This window comes from Diorhabda sublineata, chromosome X (genome assembly GCF_026230105.1).
Source record: "Diorhabda sublineata isolate icDioSubl1.1 chromosome X, icDioSubl1.1, whole genome shotgun sequence".
NCBI lineage: Eukaryota > Metazoa > Arthropoda > Insecta > Coleoptera > Chrysomelidae > Diorhabda > Diorhabda sublineata.
Window position 1 is genome coordinate 31,161,167 of NC_079485.1, and position 18,186 is coordinate 31,179,352.

The 18,186-nt window shown below is 32.6% G+C and overlaps 1 protein-coding gene across 1 annotated transcript in view; it reads right to left on the minus strand.

Moving 5' to 3' along the window:
* Positions 1-18,186, minus strand: part of LOC130451692 (uncharacterized) — a 70,162-nt gene that overhangs the window by 31,874 nt on the left and 20,102 nt on the right. Inside the window, exon 2 of the mRNA XM_056790875.1 lies at positions 11,499-11,694. Within this exon, the coding sequence (XP_056646853.1) occupies positions 11,499-11,694 (196 nt within the window). The remainder of the gene's footprint in view (positions 1-11,498; positions 11,695-18,186) is intronic.

Below are 18,186 nucleotides of genomic sequence, written 5' to 3' on the forward strand. Positions count from 1 at the left end.
TGAAATAAAAAGAAGTTAATGGATCATAAATCAAGACTCTATGGTCCACCAATTAGGCCTTTCAACTGGTTAAAACATCAATAGCATTGTCATGTTTTGCATATTTTTAACGATTTTTTAATTCCTTCCCTTCCTTGATTTTTGGTTGTGTACCATTAGGAGTTTTAAGCTACTTCAATCCCATTATTGCCACATGACCAAAGAAATCATTTACTTCAGTGGGTTCCTTCGATCGACAACTTTTATTGGATATGGCTCGTCTTTTGGGTTAGATCCATGATTCTTCACATGCTTAGGTTTATCGTTCTTAATCCAAATTTAGTACAAGTTTTCTACATTTTTATGCACCAGTCGGCGTAAGTCTGCTTTCGAGCACTTACTAGATTATGAAGGATCCAATAGGAAAAATGTATTCAACTGCCAAATGGAAATGTAGTATATTGTTAATGCAAGTCATACTGATGCTTTAATGTATCATGATACCTTATTGAATCAGTTTTAGAACCTCTATTTTGGAGGGCCTTCACTGATTTCATCCTGAAGTGAACATCGACTAAGTTTGAATTCATTATACATACCTGTTTTTAACAATGTTACAGGATGGCGCTACCTCGCTATATGATGTAATGATGTAATACGTTTATTGATGTCCTCTTATCATGATAATTCACATCAAAAATTTTGAAAAACAATGAAAATATTTAACTGGGGTTGTATTTCAATCAATTTCATAAAACATATAAACTCTTGAATGACAAAATGCTTTGTTTGAGGTTATCTCCAACAATGTGAAATTAACATTGAAAATGTCAGTGCAGTATCAGAAACATTCAGAGCTGCCAATAATAAAAATATAAATAGCCATTGAATACTGAGTACAAATATAACAATATGAAAAAATTAAATTTAATATTAAATACTTTTTTGTTGAATTGAAGTTATATATTTTCCGAAATTGTCGCATTATTCTGGTTGTTTATTTGTAAATTTTCAATTTTTTGTACTCTATATTATCATTTGTACTCTCAATAACAAATATCTTTTATTTTTGGCTTTGTGTGAAAAGTGTACAATAGTCAAAATTCTCATATATTTATAGGGGTTGCGTCTTAAATAAGCAATCTAACTAGTTTGTAATGAAAGACCATCAAAAAAGGATAATGCATTAAAAATTATCACTATCACCGCAGGATCATAATCGGATATTCTTTGGTAAATTTCTTTAGCTACTGACTCTGATTTGGAAAGTATTCGACTCGCTTGGAACGAGCAATTGGCGGGAATACAATTATTATAAACCTTCTCCAGTCGTCGGCCTAATCTCGATAATGTAAGGATTAATTTTAGCTAAGGATTAAGTTTAGTTATTGATGCGTGTTATCGCTGTTTTCCAGAAATATACAATTGCTATGGTTCACAATCTTATAGGTCCACTTTCTCGTATCGGTTAATCAGATATTTAAAATATCAAAGGAATCAAAGGGATGTGGAATCTATTTTTGAGAGTCCTCAAAAATAGATTGTATGAAGAGTGTTTCATTTAGTTTGAACAGTTTGTTCCGATTTCCTCATAGTTTTGGAGTTATCGCGATTCAAAATATTTTTCAATGTTTAAACCCATTTCAAGGTGAAAATTTTGAGGTTAGGAACAAATATCTGACACACTTTTTTGTAAAGAATTTTGAACTCTACATTTTTTGTTACGGCAGTTTTCTTCGATTTCTTCATAGTTTTCGAGTTTTCGTAATTCAAAATATTTTTGAGTGTATAAACCCATTTCAAAGTGAAAATTTTGAGGTTACGAACAAATACCTCGGATACTTTTTTGTAGAGAATTTTGTACACTACACTTTTTTTGTTACGGCAGTTTTTTTCGATTTCCTCATAGTTTTCCAGTTACTCGGGATTCAAAATTGTTTTGAGTTTCAAGTCCCAAAATTTTGAAAATCCGAGCTCGTAATTTTGTTATGAATTGCAAGACTTATTCAGTATCTCTTACCCTTCCAGAATCAAGAAAATAGAAACCGCCCAATTTGATTTAAGGTTTTAGTTGAAATTCGCCTAATTTGCATGTACTATGATCAGAAATAATCTACGATATGTTCATATATGTCGAAATAAGTTTCAGATGTTGTTGCACGTTCATTATATTCAATATACACACTCTAGAGGTAGTGGAACACTTCTTGAGCCATAACAACAGAAACTATGTACAGAATTAATGAAGTTGAAAAAATCCGTTTGATGGTACCATAAAATGGGTTTGCATCTTATAGTCGAAGAGAAGTAGGAGTTAAAAATTATAACATAAGCATTAAAAGCTCACTGCAGCTGTAAGTGAACGAAAGTGCGATTGAGATTGAAGTGCCTAAAATTGTTAAGATTGGTAGTAGGATCTTATTTCAAACGTAAAATTGTGTTCTGTGTAAATTTGACTCATAACTCCACTCGATTTCGAATTCCTAGACAAAATTGTTGTAATATAGAACATCCTTAGATATAGGAGGAGATCCCTCTAAGTACAATCCTTATTATTTTAAAAAATGAGTTCTTCGATAAAAGCAAAATACAAATTTTCCAGATTTAGAAGATATTTACAACTAGAGCACCCTTAACAGTTTTACTGGTATTTTACGCTATTTTTGGACTATGAGATTAGGATAAAATAATCTCAAATACAACCAAGAAACAAACATCGTGATGGGAAAGCAACGTGAGCGATTACGTCGTTTATCTGGAATTTATACAGCTTAATATACGAGGGATATTCAATACTCTGAGTCTGTTCCAAGTCAAATTTATTTAATCACAATTTTTTATTAAAATTATCTAAATCGGTAATTTCGGAGTTAAAGTACTGGAAACTAAGTTATGATAAACGACTACTATATAAGTTGAGAAGAAATTTCCATTCTTTTGTTGAGATTTGGTTTATTAGTGTCCAAATTGATTCACTCCCCTGATGTAAGTAAAACGAGGGGTTGTATGAGAAAACATTTTTTATGTCATAGCATTATTTTCGCGTCATCTCTTCCCTCCCGAATTTTTTGCATCAAGTCTCGGAACACCCTGTATATCTATTTTTAGTATTTATTTGATACATTTATATTCAATTATAACAGACAAATTTTATAATACAATGTTAGACTAGATAAATTTGAAATAATAAACGCAAATACTGAAATTTGGATTGTATTTAAAAATTACAGTATAATTATTTGCATTAGCATTACGCATTTGTTTATATTTAGTCCGATTTACGACGAATTTCATTGATTTGAATTTGGTGGAGTGTAATATCGAAGCTTAAAAAGTATTCTGCAGAATCATGTACCTTGAAAAAACATATCCAATAATTATTGTGTGTGCCACGAAACAAATCCTGAATTTAGATGCTTAGCTATCCAAAAAGCAAAAACTGCATTGAAAGAAAATAATTATCGGGAAAAAATGATAAATAACATATTAAAGAAAAAGATGAACAGATAGAGGTTTAGACATTCGGCTATAGCGCAGTAAATGCTTCTGCGTGAAATACTTTGGTTTTAAAAAATGCGTCAGGTTTAGAGATCTATCCAACCAAATTATAAATACTTTTTCTTATTTCCATTTTTTTTAATGTAAAAAGGAAGCAATAGGGTAAACCCTTTTACATTGGAGTAACTTGAGTGTTGCTTGCCGTGTGGAGATGCCTGAGGATATTGATCTTAAACTCTTGCCTGTCGAATAGGTCTTGCAGAAACTGCTCTAGGTGGGATCATGTTGGACAGCTCGGAAGAGCATCTGACGTGGTAGTATGTAAAACAGAATCAGGTCGGCGACTTTTTTCTATGGTCTAAGCCTTCTAAGATTCTTGCCAACTCTGGATCGCCAATAAGTCGAATTGCTCTCTTCTGTATTGAGTCGAGCATATTCAGGGTATGATTGGAAGCCGGGTGATGGTGATATATCATGTCCAGACAGAACCAAATCTTGAGCTGAAGCTCCAGCCTTCTTTGTAAAAATAGCAGCCTGGGTTTTTGCTGTATTAAACTTAGATTGCTTCCACTACACTCCAGAATGTTCAAGATCGGTATTTATGGTGGTGGTCTGAGCAAGAGAGTAGGTTACAAGATGCCACTAGACCTCAAACCTTTTCTGAGGTGTGCCCATCGATAAAGACCTTGATGGATCGGCTTTGAAAAAGCTACTAAGCAAGCCGATAAGTAAGGACGGCAAATCGTACCATCTTAATTTTGATCTAATTGACATAAAAAAGGGCTTGTCTAATTGTCAAGTAAATAAACAATTTTTGTTTACAAAGTTATAAAATCTAACAAACCTTAAAAATAAATCGAAATTATTTCAAAATAATGAATCTGACCTATTGGTTTCAGTTTTTAAAGAATAATTTTTTTATTTTCAATGCCATGTAACTTTTTCTCAATGTATTTCAATCGAACTATAGGAATAAAGCTAATACAGAGATTACATTAATGTACATATTTCATGTTGCGTATTAATATCGTTTGTAATTATTTACAATATTTCGATTTAAGCCCTATTGATTTTCATGGTAGTTATTAAATTCTGTATTGCAATTATTATTGTCATATGATAAGTTATAATATAAATAATCATTACAAAATACAGAGATAATTACTATATTACAATTGTCGATCAAGTATATAATTTCATTCAAAGAAACCTAATGTACTTTTACGACAAAAGTTCATTTCAGCAATATTAGATACTTTCAACATAGTGTTTCAACAAAATCTATTTTTATACAGCCGAACAATACTATATACATATAAAATCTTCTAGTTACTTATGATGATAAGGAATTTAGGGCAAACGGAATTCTCAAAGAAAGGATATCTAACGGAAGTCTCTACTGGACAGGAATTTTAAGGCTAAGGTACGTGTCTGTTTTGGAAACCGAACCAGAAGTAATATTTCCTACACTCCAACTTACTCCAATAATCAAATACCCACATTACGAGAGTGGTTCCAGAAGTACCAGACCCAATAAAAAAAACACAAAAATTTTGGCCACATGCGGCCGTTTTTGCTTGATTTCGTCGTTGTTGCAATAAGTTCGTATAATACTCGCTGCTGATAGTTTTTCCTTTTTCAAGATAGTTAATGACAATTCTCCCATGCGTAACCCAAAAAACCGACGCCATGACCTTACCTGCAGATGGAAGATCTTTGCCTTCTTCGGAGTCGGTTCTTCCTTTTCATCCCATTGTTTTGATTGTTCTTTTGTTTCGGGAGTGAAGTGATGGACCTACGTTTCATCCATAGAGCTCCGTCTCGCCAACAACGCAAAGTCGGAAAATTGTATTTAGAAAATGCTAATTGTTAGGATATGTAAGGTTATTTTATGTTATGTTAGGTTGTTAGGTTAGGTTAATCTGGGTTATGTTGGTTTATGTTTGGGTTATGTTGGGTTATGTTTGGTTATGTTGGGTTAGGTTATAGGTTCGAAACAAAAACTGATACAGAATGAATTTTTCTGCAGACTCTAATAAAACCGTTTTAAAACCAGTTCATTGTGATTTAAAAAATTTCCACTTTCCAATAAAAACTGGTGAATAATTTTTATAAAATGTGGGTATTTCCGTATTGTTAAGTTTGCACTTTTTGAAAATTAGATTTGTTATAAAGAGAATAAATAAAGAGAAATACATAATATAACCATTAAAGGTTCCAAACAAAAACTGATACTTTAATTATATTTAATGCGTAGTAGTAAACTTCCAGTTTATTTATACAGGGGACCAAAATAGTTGCTTAAAAATAATTTCAAAATGGAAAATTGGTGAATCACACATATGTATACATACAATTTCTAGTGGGAGAATCATTTTTCAGAATTCTCCAAGTAAGAGCGACCAATGAACTGCTAAAGGTCCACTCAAGCGACGGTAGAACCAGTACGAGAGTACAATTTAATTTTTCTCAGTGTAGGAAAAATGTGTTAAACCTTAATTGTTAATTTATTCTAGCAAGGGGATCCTTAATCCGAGGTGTAATATAATATAAATATATCCAAGATGACACTGCAGAACATTCCCCCGATTATATTAATAAATCAAATATATAAACAGACAGAGTTTAAGATTAAAATAGAAGATTTGATTTAGATCCGGTGCGATTAAAATACACTGGAAAAAATTCTGTAGATATTAATAAAAACGATGAAGGTCCCGTCTTAATCAAGATAACATGCAATGAAGCTCGATTCATTCAAGATCTCTCAATAACAACAACATTTAGAGAAAAATATGTTTTGGTTCAACAACAAACCAGATCAGTTTATTGACCTTCTTGCTGATTTGTGATTTTTGTTGCTCGCTGACATTAAGTTGCATAAAAGGTTAGTTTTGTTTAGTGGTAGCCATCATACAATAACAATAACCTTATATAATGTACCATCCAGCATAATAATAAACATCTTGCAAGGAATGGCATGTAATGTTTTGTAGGTGGTCTCGCTCAATGTCTAACAATTATGTCTACAAATCGAATGCTCCTTATAAATTATGAAACGTACTATATCGATATTATATACAAAATTTTTGCTTTATATTTGATAACAGAAAATGCTAATCGCCGGCGAGTTTTAATCTCCAACTTCCTGTCTCAAAAGTGGGAGAAAAGGCCAGGGTCCCTCTAATCCCAGCTTCCTTTAATCCCCTACCTTCAGCTTAATCCAGCTTTAACTGGGCTACCAGAGGCGCACAGATATTTACCACTTATCATGCACAGTGGCGGACATAATTCAGATTGATAATATTGGGATTATTGATTTATATCAGTGGTTTTTTCATTTCCTCATCTTCGAACTTTATATGAACCGATGGAAGCTTGAGGACACCGAACAGTGTACTTGAAAGTATTGATATGATGGTAGTGAACAGTATGTATAAATTATATTTTAGCAATAATCAAATTAAAAATTAGTTGTTGTATAGTAACCAATATATTTGACTTTGATTTTCAGTTTGACGAGCATCCAAATGATTTTTTCAATTACTGTAAAAGAGAACTTTCCACTATTCCATTCTTTCCACATTTTCTTAATAAGCTTGAAATGGATTATTACGCTAAGCTGGACGGTAGTGTTCTAGGTGGACATCATCTTTAACTATATAACACACCACATCATCTTTAACTATATAACACACCACATCATCTTTAACTATATAACACACCACATCATCTTTAACTATATAACACGTCTTCATTCAAGCGTCAGCGACAACTTGTTGCTTTGATCCATTTTATTATAGTGCAGCTCTAACAAGTACTCAGTTCAGTTGTTTTGAAACATGTTTCAAATTGAGATTCGCTTTGTTATGAAAATTTTGACTAAAGATGGATCAACACCAACAAAAATCAAAAACAGAATGGAGGCTATTTACGGTGACTTCTATCCATCAATTAAAAATTGTTCATGTGGGCGCGGGAATCATTAGAAGATGGCCCACGTGCCCTAAGTGACTACTACAAAAAACTAATGGAAAAAATTCTAAGAATTCTAATGAACATTTTAATATGACAAAAATTGAAAAGTGGATGCCTCGAATTCTTAGCGTAGTTCCAAAGAAACGTCGAATAGAATGTAGTGAGCGATTTTTAGACCTTTGCCATGAGGACCAAAAAAATTTAATTCGACCAATAGTAACAGGTGATGAAATTATTGTCTTTACTATGGTCCGAAATGCAAAAGAAATTCCATAGAGTTGCATCGGAAAAGAGAGCCCGTGCCAAAAAAAGCGAAGGTCACAAAAAGCATTAATAAAGTGAAGGCTACAATATTTTGGGACTTTTTAATTAACTCTTAGGAATCAAATACAACCGTGAACACTGCATATTATTATGACTTCCGAATGACCAATTTTAAAACCTAGGGTGAAACTGGAGATTAAATTTTAACTATGATTTACACTCTAGTTTGAGCCAAGAATAAATAAGTTTGCTCTATATTACACTTCACAATTAAACAGACATTTTTCCGATATTTGTATTAAAGTAGAATTGTTTGAGGAAGTTGTATGAACAAAGATCAAAAAGATCGTCAATTTTTATGAAGTAGTAAAGAACTACAAAGAGAGAGGAATCCGAAAAAAGTGATACGGTTACTTGAAAGGAAAAGGAAAAAAATTGGTAGTTGGCAGGGGAATGATTTAACAAAACCGGTCATGTTTTTTATAGAACCACGAAAAATTTAGAAAATATGGGACAATTTAAAGATTCGCCTTAGAACGAATATCTTTTGTTTTGTCAGCGCGTCGACAATGTTGAAAAATTCTTCATCATCATTGTCGAGTTCATCAAATATAAAGTGCGAATATTCAGTGATTTTACTAAAATCTTTAATAATATTGTAAAAATGTAAACAATATGAAAAAGTTAACTTCGAATCCTCTATTTCATGTTAAAACTACCCCCAGACCCCAGAACGTTTAAATTAAAATTTTTTAGTAAACACCATCAATAAAACGTGTAAACCGACATTTGAGGTTTAAACTTGGGCCTAAGGTAGCTGCATTAAAACATCAAAAAAAGGGCACGGCAAAATCAGTCGGCGTGTGCTTTTATTCCATGACAATACTCCAGTCCAAACTGCTCCGCTTTCCAAGATGCTTTCTAAAGATGCATCGTATATTATAGTGGCGTAGAAACTTCAGTCAATCAGACCATCTGAAAAGTGTGTGGAAATAAAGGGAAAATATACCTATTGGTAAATAATCACAGTTTGTTTTTATATTAGACTAAAAATTCATGGACCGAACTACGTTTGGTTGACGATTGTTGTACACAACAAATTAACTGAACAATTCCGATAGGCAGGTAATCCGATAAATAATCTCTTGTACCTTGTACCTCAATATTCTACATAAAGGATAAGTATGTTTGTACATAATATCAAAATAGAAATTTTGTTGATTGAAATGCCATAATAGTACAAAGTCAACTGTCCGAAATGCTAGTAGTATTATAGATAGACGATTTGTCCACTAAACAATAGTCAAACGTAAATGATATTGTTTACAGATATTTAGATTGTCAGTAATTGAATTGTGGATTTTCACAATGGAAGGGAGAAACATTTCATGCAATGAGCATTATCTTTATTTAAGCATACATTATCTTGTATAATTTTACTTAACAAAATGAGTTTATCTGATTTATTCAAATAACTCAGATCTATTTGAATTTAGTCTTTAGTAAATAAGTATCAAATTAATGTTTGCCATAAAATTGGAACAAAAAAACGTAACCTCGTCTTTTCATATACAAAAATTAATCCAAAGGGATTAGCATCAGACACGAAACAAAGACCTTCAAATATTCAGTAGCTACAAAAATATATTTATCACGCATTATATTATTCCTTTATTAAATATAAAGTATGTCACATACTATACTCTACTAGTCGCACAGGCGTAATCATGGAGAGGGTTTTTGGGGGTTCAATCTTCATCTTCTATTTCATACGCTCCTAGGTGTAGTGCTCTCGAGTTCTATAATGTCTTGAAGTTCATCCTAAGCCATACCCCAGGCTTAGTAATTTCGTCTTTGTACATACTGGGGGATATATTTCCCCCAGCTTTCCAGTACTATGTGGAAAGGTGGGAGATTTTCTAGTTCCTCATGGTATTTAGACTCTCGATATCAATAGTAAGCTGTTTTAAGAATTAATCTTTGGAAAATGTGATTGATAATTTGGATTGTTTCCATTTTTTTATCATACCTGATAACATATCGTTTATAAATTCAATTTAGAAACAATTTTTTAATTATCAAAATAAAAATATTAAAACTATTTTGGCAGAATTAGCTTATAAAACTCCTGTAGAAACGTATAGAAAAAAATGAGGTTGAATTATGAACCAGAACGGAAAGAGTCAATTGTTAGTTTTTATATTGAATCGCCTGGACTATAAGAGCCAGTCCACCGGCGGCATATGGGCAAATGTCTGCATACCTGATCCGATCAGCTTTTTTGGATCGGGCTGTACAGACTATCCAGTGCAGCCGTTTCATCAATCATGAGAAGATAATCTGCTTAACGCCACACTATCCTCTTCAATCCGAGCCGCCTGAGGGATCGGGTGCGGGAAGGGGAAACCGTGCGTCGTTAGGATTAGCCTCCAGTTCATGAATGTTCATCTCAAAACTCACTATTCACAATCGAAATACTTTAATGTCGTGGCTACACTTTGATTACTACAGTTTAACCCTTTTTTATTCTAATTGGGCGTTATTATGAAAGTTTAAATATTTGTTTAGCGCAAAATAAACGACAGGTTGTCTCAATGTGATAAATCAAAGATACGAATACTTTTACAGAAGAGAAGACTTATTTACAACAATGATTCAATTGCTTCTTATGTACACCCTTGCGTATCAAAGTACATTAAAAATAATATATACCTAGTTGTTCAATAAGTTTTCTGGTTCGATAGAAAAAAAAGATTTTATTGTTTAACAGACAGACGTTATTTTGAAGTACTTATTCCGACAATATTTCAATTTATTAATTCAATTCTCTGACGTGAGAAAATAGAAAACTGTAGAAGTACCTTTTTGTTCGATAAAAATGATTTTTTTGGGTTGTGTAAACAGTTCCAAGGTAACCAAATCTGGGGAATAATGAGGATGGTTCAACAATATATTAATTCACTGATTTTCGCGTTAGTGTTTTGAACTATGTGGGAAGGGGCGTCATCTTGATGGAAAGTAATTTTGTAAACCATGTATTATCAAATCTACAAGACTAATTCCTTTTGTATATCAAAAAACTGATGTTAACAGTTTTTTGTTCGATTTCTAGACCCTAAATATCTTGGGAGTCAAAGTACCAGGTTAGCATCACTACATATCGTCCGTCTTGTTTTAATTCAGGATCAGGGTTGCAGACCCAAATCTCATCTACAGTTATCATTTATGTTTATTTTTTCCAAACCTCCCCAAATGTTGCCGAGAAAAATCGTACAGGAGTTTATATTATTCCGGTGTTAGCGAATGTGGCATCCATTTTGCCTAGATATTTCTTTAACCCAAGAGTTAAGTGAAAATGATTGAGCTCATTGCCTAATTGAAGGCTCCTAATAAATCGTTTTCGCTTATTCGAAGATCATACATGACGTTGATGAACATTTTGAACGTGTTTCACGTAGATGCACTTTCAAATGCATCTTTCTACTGTTTTAGCTGAAGGTAACGAGTGTTTATACCACTTATACATCTTCCTAAACTAAGGATTTTATTACTATACAATATTCAAGTTTTTCTATAATGGAAAATACTGTGATAAATAATTGAAAGTATACAGGAAACACCATGAACTTAGAAAGATGCAATACTTTGAGAAAATTAATATGACAAACCTAATATTTAGCGATAGAACGATAGAACTTATTAAAAAGCTGGTTATAGTTTTATTTAGTTTTATATAAAGTACTGGTTGAAAACACTTGATTTTGAAGTATTTTTCTTACCAGATGAACTCTTGGCATTGTCAAAGTCTTCCTTGATTGATGGTGGTGATCCGTTATGCTCCAGAGGAGTAGATGACCTTGCAGCATTCGGTGTAAGATCCCTTTCAGCTGAATCACGACTTGTTCTTTCATTAGTACTAGCAGTAGGCGTCGGCGGAGGAGTTTTACAATTTCTAGTGAGAGCTAGAGCTTGACTCTGTAAACAAAATGAATATTTCTTTATGCAAATTAAATTTTCGTTTTTTTTTATTCATAATAAAAATATAACTTGTACCAGCAGTCTGGTAGATAAATAGATGACGAAGAAGAAACCACAAATTTGACAACCATGCATGGATAAAAGTTAATCCTTTAAGCTGATTTATATAATTATATATTTTTCATTTTATAAGCCAATCTAAGATGTTTCAAGGACTTTGCGCTTATAATTATAATATTTTATATAATTTCGGTCAAAATTTTTTTTACTACGAGTGAATTTTATTATTAGGGAGAACGTTTTAGTGCTTAATAGGTCAAAGATGAGGATATTTACAAGGTGTCTTGATTAAAAAAGATATATATATATAGGTCCTCATTTCCTAGGTGTTGGTAATTTCGTACGTTAATTCCTTGTAATCCCTTAATCCAATTGTTGAAGTCACACTCAGGTACAGTAATCCTATTCACCTGTCAAATAATGAGAATATATTCAACAATATGGTTTTTGAAGAGTTCTTAGTTGGAATTAGAAAAATACAGACCAAAATTTAGAGTAAAAATATAATTTTTTTTTCGTTTTCTAATTCTCTAGGTAGATCTTGCAGACTACTTACCTAAATTAAGTTAACGGTTCTTTAAAATGGAGAGTGGAGCGCAATAAAATGGTACTGTACATTTCGTCGAATTTTATAAATGCATACAGGGTCTTTTAGAAACATTGTTGACATTGTTTGCTTTTAAAATAAATTCAGATTATTTGAAATTCACGCTTTAAAAACTCCCAACTACGAGGATGGTCCCAGAAGTATCTGGCCGAACAAAGAAAATACAAAAATTTATTCCGAGCCATTTTTTTTAAGTCTGGGAACAAAAATAATCCGAGGAAGGTAAATCTGGCAAATAGGGTGCATGAGGTAGCAATTCAAATTTTAATTCATTAATTTTGGCCATTGCAATAACGGATGTGTGAGTTGGTCCATTGTCTTGATTAAACAACACATTATTCTTAGCAAAATGCGGCCGTTATGCTTGATTTCTTCGCTCATGACCTTGCCTGCAGTTGAAGCGGTCTTTGCCTTCTTTGAAGCCGGTTCTCCCTTTTCAGTTCGTTCTTTTGTAGTACGCTTTGTGGATTTTCTTCAATATTTCTGAAGTCGTCACCTCATTTCATCGACCACTGCGATGGTGGTCTTCGCATGTCCTACGTCCTAATTTAAACTCTGCTACCCAATATTTTACTGTTGATAATGAAGGAGCAGTCTCACCCAGAGTATAATCTACTTCAACTTCTATATTGGTTGAGCTAACGCCTTTCAAATGAAAGTATCACACAACCAATTTTTTCCATGTTTACAAATTCACCTAAAACGTTTACTATTGATGATTGCTAAACAACGTAGTATCTTCAAATTTGAAACATGCTGTACAGATTCTGTACTTTCTAACACAGTGTTGTTTTCAAGCAACTACCGCCATCTCTAGGTCAGGTCAGGTACTTCTAGAACTATCGTCGTATATTTTATTTGCATTATATTATGATGAATATGATTAAATCAGAATGCAGACGTTTTTTTATTATTATAACAAACTGGACGATCAACTATTGCATTAAAAATATAAACATAGTTTTCACTTCGACAATTTTTTGTTATTACCATTATTGCATCAGAAGAGATTATTAGCAATATTTATATTTCACAGTATGAAGTATTTTTTTTTTGTTTTTCATTAGGATTTAGTTGTCAAGACATAAAAACGCCAATTATAATAATGTTTGAACGATTTTCTAGATAAATAAGTTCAGTAATATACAATTACGTGTAATAAGAATATGTGTTATATTTTTTATAATTGTTTATGAGAATTATATTAATTAGAGCTTATTACATTGAAATTTCCATGCTACAATTTCTGTGTATATAACTTTTAGTATATGTCGATTTTCATAGAAATATTACACTGTACTTTTTACAAAATAAAATTTATGGGAAAATTATTATCATATATTTAGAGGGCTATTAAACATTTTTATTATAAAATTTAAATGTAACTGTTTGAATTTAGCATCAATATTAAACGTAAAAAGGCCTAGATTTAGTCAAATTTGTTGTGATACTAAATGAATCTCAACACAATATTTTAGACTCTGAACAATAAATACGCCTACTTAATATTTATGACAACAAAGTTTGTTTTCCAATTCACACTGAAAAAGATTATCACCAATTAGTTTCTATAAAAATGCGTTTGTTTGTGTCTGAATTCACTTCATTCTTTATTCTTATACTTATATTTATAATAGGAGAATTTATATATAACGAAATCTTTCAAAAAACAGAAATATTTTCTTAACCCATAAACCCATTAAAATTTTTTGGATTAGTTTCATTAAAATTCGGCACTTTTTCTCTAATTCGATCCAGAACAGCAATAACTTCAGCATAAAATAGGTATAACCATTAATTTGAGGTCAAGTTCTGTTATGACTCAACATAAATTAAATATTTTCGTAATTTTAGACCCAATATGATGACTCCAAAACTGACTCTGGTTTAGGATGTGCAGTCACGAACCCATAACTTCCTTCCGCCTACCTCCGACGTGTTCTTCGTTATACTGTTGAACTATACAGTATTCTTCAAGCTTTTAAACATAAGCATTCATCACATCGCCAAACTTACTTTGCTCGTGATATAACGGTATTCTCATCCGGCTACAATGGAGACGAAGCTGCAGCCTCTAAAAACATTCCAAACATAGTCCAGCATCCAAACTCATACAAGATTATTGGCGTGATAGATAAAGCAAATGATGATAGCCTTCACAATAGCTAGCAATCTACTTCGCACATGTCACTAGTAGAGAATTATATTAATCAAACTTACTCACGGTTATTTGATGTCTTTAAAGAGTCGTCCGGTTTGTCATAATCGGTATGCTAATGACAGCCGACCACATATTAACCTTAAGCAAACACACAGATCAATATTTTCTCAACCTCTACCACAAAATACATACAAGTGCGATCCGAGGGTTATTGGCCTCTGACTTACTAAGGCAGTTGCGACCTAACTTAATCAGTACAGGTTTGCGCTTGCTCCATGACAATTCACAATTCTCGCATTCCAGGGCTTCTATGCACGAATGTAGCTTCACAGAGATTGAACACCCACCATATAGCGCTGATCTGTCTATTTTTTTGTTCGTAAAGCTGATAACCGAGTTAAGGAACAAAATATTTGACAGTGATGATGAAGTTAAATAGACGGTGTACGAAAATAATATTTTTTAGTGATATAAAAGTTTTGGAGAGTGTGCGGAAATAAAGGGAGAACATATTGAAAAATAATCACTTTTTATTTATTTATTTCCTTTCTATCTTTGTTAGATTAAGAGCTCATGGACCGCAGTATATATGTTTATGGACTGTGACTGTTCTAATAGTTCAAATAAACTTATATGGCTATACCAATAGCCAGCGTTACAGAGGTTGACTGTCAGTGTCTGAAGACGATAACTTGGTTATCGAAACGCGCGTCTGAGAGTGTAATCGTAAGTATTGGTGTAAACAGTGTGTTCAATATGAACGACGTTCCAGAAATTCCAATTATGTGCCAATATTTTTGATATTATTAGCAGTTTTCCTCTTCCATAATTTTATCTTTTTTGTTTTTTGTCTAATTGAAACATGGAGCCGAATAATTTATCAGCGAAATGACTATGAACACATTATAAGGAAAAATATGTTGTAATCCACAAATCCACGATGTAAGGTGACGTATTTAACAGAAAAATATATATGTAATCATTCAACTGACCTAAAAGAACGAATCGAGGTGTATAATAAAACAAAGAATACAATTAATTCGCAAAGATTTGTTCCCAATTGCATGTTGTAATAATTGATAGATAGAATTCTGTCGCTTTTTGACCCCACTTAACCCAGATTAAAAGCGTTGGCTATAGGCTACTAACTGGCCAGATTTGAGCGACGGACGTATACAATTATTAGGGTTGCATCAAATTGGATATTGATGCACGGAAAACACGCAACGATCAAGGTTTCACATATACCAGGAGTAGTTTAAAATCATATAGATTTTAATAAACATCCTCAATTTTTTCTTACTATTGATTATAAAGAATAATTTCACCACAAATTTACTAAAATTTGTTGAAGTCGTACCTCTGGTAGGCGATTTAGTTTTGAAGTTTTGAAATTTGTGAGTGGTCATAAGCGACTACAGCGCTACAATAATTACTTAAGGAAGTATTTGATAAAAAACGTAACAACCGATCAAATTACCGGAACCCCAGAGCACTGATAGAATTAGCACAGATTTGATTTATCACAAACCAAGTATTTTATCTAGTTATCATTCTTGCATGGAAAGAATTTCATTCACCCTAGACATAGATCGTGTAGTTTTAATTCTTCAGCATCAAAAATCCCTTGAAAGTTTTTGCTGCTTCAGATTTATCATCTAATTAAATTTGATGTGTGATTTTTTCATATTATTCTCTCTAGTTATATGCATAATAAAAGTGAATCTGGAGACCTTATTCCACGATAATTAACAAGGAGCCGCAAAGAGACAGAGCAATTGTATACTCGATAACCCTACCAGTAAATTCTTTAAAATTTCCCCTCCTATATAATACGCGTTCTGTATTCTCAGATATAAGAAGATCTGAAACTAAATCTGCATGATTCATAAAACCTTTAATCCGCATATAACAAGCATTCCAGATCCCGTTTTTTTAAGCTGCATTCTTAGTCTTTGAAAATTAAATAAAGCTCATCAGCCTCTCAACTTTAGTACGGACTTAACAGAAATAATCTTCAGCCGTATACTTCACTAGATTATGTTTTGAAATATATGAAAGATATCCTTGAATTTCAGTTGTCGATTGTATCATTTTCGTTTTATATTAAACGTCTTTGTTCTTGTAAATCTCCGACGTTGTAGTGTGGAAGTCAAAATTTTACTATTTATTTGTTTTATTTGCATAAGAACTTATTATTTCTATACGTAATTAGCTCAATTGAGCTTAAATATTAAAGCTAAATAACAGAATATTCAGTTTCCACAAAAGTTATTTTTATGACTTAGTACAGTCTCAGTAGCGAAATTTATGAAGGTTTAACTTCTATCAGGACTTGTTCTAACGATAATAGGCTTGATTTCACACTTTAACATATTCTATAAATTTTTGAACTATAATACAATCAGCTCAAGCGACACCCCTGCAATCACAAATCACCGGTAAGAAAACTGGTCAAAAAATTGTATTTTTCTCAGAAAAATCTTAAAGAATTAGCTTCCAATGATATAAAATATTGTAATGTTTCTTGCACTCATAGTCCAACGATATGATTTCTTACAATAGTACTAATTAGAGGTAGCTAACCCTTATATAAAGTTATCTACTTGACCCTCCACTATCAGTTAAGCAAACAAGAATTCTACCTGAAAATGTACAAAAAAGTGATAAAACTGTTCAAGCGGTCACCCTATTTCGAGGGCTAGGGCAGTGAGAAGCGTCCAGTACGTAGTCTTCCAGAGACTACCGCGATTACCAAAAGACTTTTCTTTAATAGAAAACGCGGTTCCGGAAGAAATAGTTCCACATCCGAGAGAGATGAGCAATTCATTATCAGCCCATCGGGCCTTCACAGGTGTTTAAGTCCAACAAGAACTCAGAGAAATACGAGGAGGGGCTGGACAGTCAGAAGAAGACTTAAGGCATCTAGCCTTGAGCTAAAAGGGCCAGCTGGTTAATTTGAACAACGGGACTCGTTCTCTTCCTAAGTTTACCTGCATGGTAGCGACAGAAGAGGACAAATCAACAGAATACCTGCAGAAAGATTTGCGCAGTGTTGCATAGGATTTCAATGGAAGCAAAAACCAAGTTGGTTTTTATTGAAACTGACGGCGGAATGGGGAGATTAACGGCGAACAGATACATGGAAGAAACTTTAGGGGATGACGTCATTTCCTGTGCCAGTTTCATCCTAATGAAGGACATTGTCCACATATTGCTGATTTTGTCCGGCAATATTTACAGGATGTTGATATTGCCGCTATGTTTTTGGTAATAATCCTATCGAGCATTTATGAGATGAACTTAAGAGAAACATTCGTGTTAAAAATGCTGCAGGATAGAGATCACTAAGTATTGATAATATAATTTCAAATTAATTATAAATATCAATAACAACATAGATCACTCATTATAAAGATAAGGCTTTAGGCTTTAAGATGCTGGAATCAGAAAAATAATGGAAGTTACAGAGACTTTTGATCACGAGTGTGAGACTTGAATCGATTTTTTTCCTCACAACTGTATAAAAGTTAAATTCAATTTGAAAATTCGACTTTAAAATGTTTAGCAAATTTCTTGACTAATAATTGATATTGAAACTGAATTGGACTAATCTCGAGGTGGTAATATATTAGTAATATTCTCAGCTATTCTATATGAG